We start from the raw sequence: 3263 nt of genomic DNA, 5'->3' as shown, positions 1-3263 counted from the left end.
TTTATAAGAACTGGAATAACAAATTACATAATCCTTATAATAACAAGTCAGAAATTAAAACTATGAAATATAACACACTCTATAAGTAGGGTGACGCATCATGAATTAAAGTTATAAAAAATTAAATTTAATGAAATAATAAATAAAAGAATTAAAAGATAGAAATGATTAAATACATATAAGATAAAAACATATTTAAACTTATAATACATTTATAAAACTTCTTATTATATATAGAGTGTGTATGATGCAAAAGTTGAAAGTACTTAATATTTTTAATTATTTTCAAAGTAATATTACTAGAAAAATAGTAAATGATAATTAATTTAAAGATAAAATAATTAATCAAAATATTAATTTTAAGTTAAATATAAATTGAAAATTAGGAATATCTAAAATAATTGTTATTATTAATATAAATTTTTTAAATATTTGTTAATTTATATCTAACATTACTAATTATTTTAAATTTTTTATTATAATTAGAAATTAGTTTAGAGTTTAAGATAGTTAATAATTAAATCTCGATAATTAATATTAGAAATTATTTTACAAATCCTTATTAGTAATTAAATTACTTTAGATATTAATAGTTTTTAAATTTATAAAATAGCATATAATTTAATAAATATAATAATTAATTATTATTTTTTAAAATATTAATTATTATTTAATACTTTTTATAGTGCATTAATTATTTTTATAATTTAATATAATACAGTTTAATATATAGAAGTGTTTTTATTTGGGATGATGCACTTCTAATTATGTGAAAAAAATATTAATAAAAAATACATATAAAAAGTTTGATAGAAATTATTTGTTTATTTTTTAAAGAAAGAGACATATTTAGGAGAGAAAAAAAGTATTACAGCACATTTAAAAGCGTTGACTGACTTACTTGCAAAGAAAGGAAATTATGTCTTTATAAACACTGCCTTCGTCCTTACAGAATAGTATTGAATAGTGTAAATAACTTTTTCCAGAAAAAGAAAAAGAAAATTAATTAATAACTTGCATGTTGAATGATTATTTATTATTTATTAAGAAGTTATGGTTAATAATGATTTTATTTAGTATTATTATTATAATGAGATTATATATAGTGAAAGAGAGATAACGAAAAGGGTAAAAGAAAAAGAGATGATGCAGAGAATAGAGATTATTAAGCATAATGATATTTTGTAATGGTGTGGTTTTTGCATATTTTTATTTTGTTCTGGTTTCTTATCTGTTGGCCACTTAACGAAGGAAAGTGGGACCCACCACTAACACCTCTTTTGGACCTTCACAGTAACTCTTGGTTTGTCGTGGCGTACTTTGCTCTGTTGCAACCAATGTTCGCCCTTGGATCCACGAAACTTGTTTGACTTTCCAACCCTCTCTCTCTCTTTTATAACCTCTTCTCTTCCCACACCGAAACCAAAAACCAAACCAAAACCTCTTTTCCTTTCTCTCTTCCTAGGATTCTTCGTGTTTCATGGCACTGGATATGCTCGATCTTCTTCCCAGAACAAGGATGGAGGAACAGTTAGCAATTCAAGAAGCTGCTTCGGCTGGTTTGAAAAGCATGGAGCATCTCATTCGACTCCTTTCTCCCTCTGCCTGCAACTCTTCTTCTTTTTCTTCTTCTTCTAACAACAGCAACAACAACGTTAGCCTTAACAACCTTGACTGCTCCGAAATCACCGACTTCACCGTCTCTAAGTTCAAACAAGTCATTAACCTTCTCAACCGCACCGGTCACGCTCGCTTCCGCCGTGCACCGACCCAGGCCCAGGCCCAGCCGCAACCAGAGCCACAACCACAACCACAACCACAACCTCAATCCCAACCAGGCTTTACTTTGGATTTCGTTAAACCCACCATTCTCAACTCTAAGCCCTGCAACAAAGACGAAACCCTCACTCTTTCCACCACCCCCACCACCTCCTCTTCCTTCTTATCCTCCGTCACCAACGACGCCAGCGTCTCCGACGGCAAGATCGGCCCTTTCCTCCCTCCCTCCGCCGCCAAACCCCCTCTATGCTCCTCCCACAGGAAAAAGTGCCGCGACGCCGCGCTGTCCGCCAAACCCTCCTGCCACTGCTCCAAGAAAAGGTTTTTCCCCACACCCTTTAGAAAATTATTAATTTATCCCACAAACAAACAGAGGAACTGACGTTGGTTTCTTTTTTCTCAGGAAATCACGCGTGAAAAAAACGATCCGCGTTCCGGCGATAAGTTCCAAGATCGCCGACATCCCACCGGACGAGTACTCGTGGAGAAAGTACGGCCAGAAACCGATCAAGGGTTCACCTTTTCCTCGGTATTATTCTATTCTTTCTTCCCTCGCCCTGTTGAATCGGTTATAGTCAAATGCCGATCTCAATGTCAGTTAAAAAATCGATTTTTAATTTAAGGGTAAAACATACACATAACAGTTCTTCAATTGGAATCGAAACTTGGTTTCAGTAATTCACGTAGTTAAAGTGGTATTCAATTGGAATCTAGAATTGAAGTTTCTTAATGGAGAATTGGTGTGTTTCTGGCAGTGGGTACTACAAGTGCAGCACCGTGAAAGGGTGTCCGGCGAGGAAGCACGTGGAGCGCGCGCAAGATGACCCGAAGATGCTGATAGTGACGTACGAGGGCGAGCACCATCACGCGCTGCCGTTACCTGCCGCAACCGGCGTTGGTTTCGGGCTCTGAGGTAGTTGACGAACCGCGTGGTGTCGGAAACTTGACGGAAGTGTCCGTGTGGCCGTGACGGTAACGGCGGATGCGAGGTTGAAAGGCAGAAAAAATGGGCATGGAAGTCAACTTTTGCGGTGCGGACTTTGACGGAGTCGACTAAATTTGACGAGGAGTTTTGTGTAAATTTGACCGAAGGAAATGGAAATATTATGCAAATGAAAATTATTCTAAAATGGATTTATTTATTTATTTGATTTGATGTGGGAGTTGAATTATTTTGTATGTATGTATTGAATTGAATAGTAGTAATAATAAGAATAATAAGATTGGGAGATCTAAGTTGAAAGATTAGATTCGTTTTGTTGAAAAAAGGGAGGAAAAAAAGTCAAGGGGTGGGACCCATGTGGAGTTGGAATAATTTAGAGTAATGAAAGTTGGGGAAAGTGGGGAAGGAACAGAACAGGTCAATGGTTGTTATGGGCAGTGGGTCCCATTCACCGTTACTTTACTTTATATCTCTTTGACTCACTCACTCCTCTTCCATTCACTTACGCAACCCAACCTTTTTCATTTATTCAATCATTCAC

At 35.2% G+C, this 3263-nt stretch overlaps 1 protein-coding gene across 1 annotated transcript; it reads left to right on the top strand.

Annotated features, from left to right (window-relative positions):
* Positions 1–1310: 1310 nt before the first annotated feature.
* LOC137821159 (putative WRKY transcription factor 11) lies at positions 1311–2933 on the top strand. Its single transcript, XM_068625626.2, has 3 exons — positions 1311–2100; positions 2183–2308; positions 2535–2933. Exons 1-3 carry the CDS (start codon positions 1481–1483, stop codon positions 2689–2691), a joined length of 903 nt encoding a protein of 300 aa, XP_068481727.1. The 5' UTR covers positions 1311–1480; the 3' UTR covers positions 2692–2933.
* The last annotated feature ends 330 nt before the right edge of the window (positions 2934–3263 follow it).

Source organism: Phaseolus vulgaris, chromosome 9, assembly GCF_051622355.1.
Source record: "Phaseolus vulgaris cultivar YP4 chromosome 9, ASM5162235v1, whole genome shotgun sequence".
Classification (NCBI taxonomy): Eukaryota; Viridiplantae; Streptophyta; class Magnoliopsida; order Fabales; family Fabaceae; genus Phaseolus; species Phaseolus vulgaris.
The sequence above is the reverse complement of the archived record's forward strand: the minus strand, read 5'-3'. Positions and strand labels throughout refer to the sequence as shown.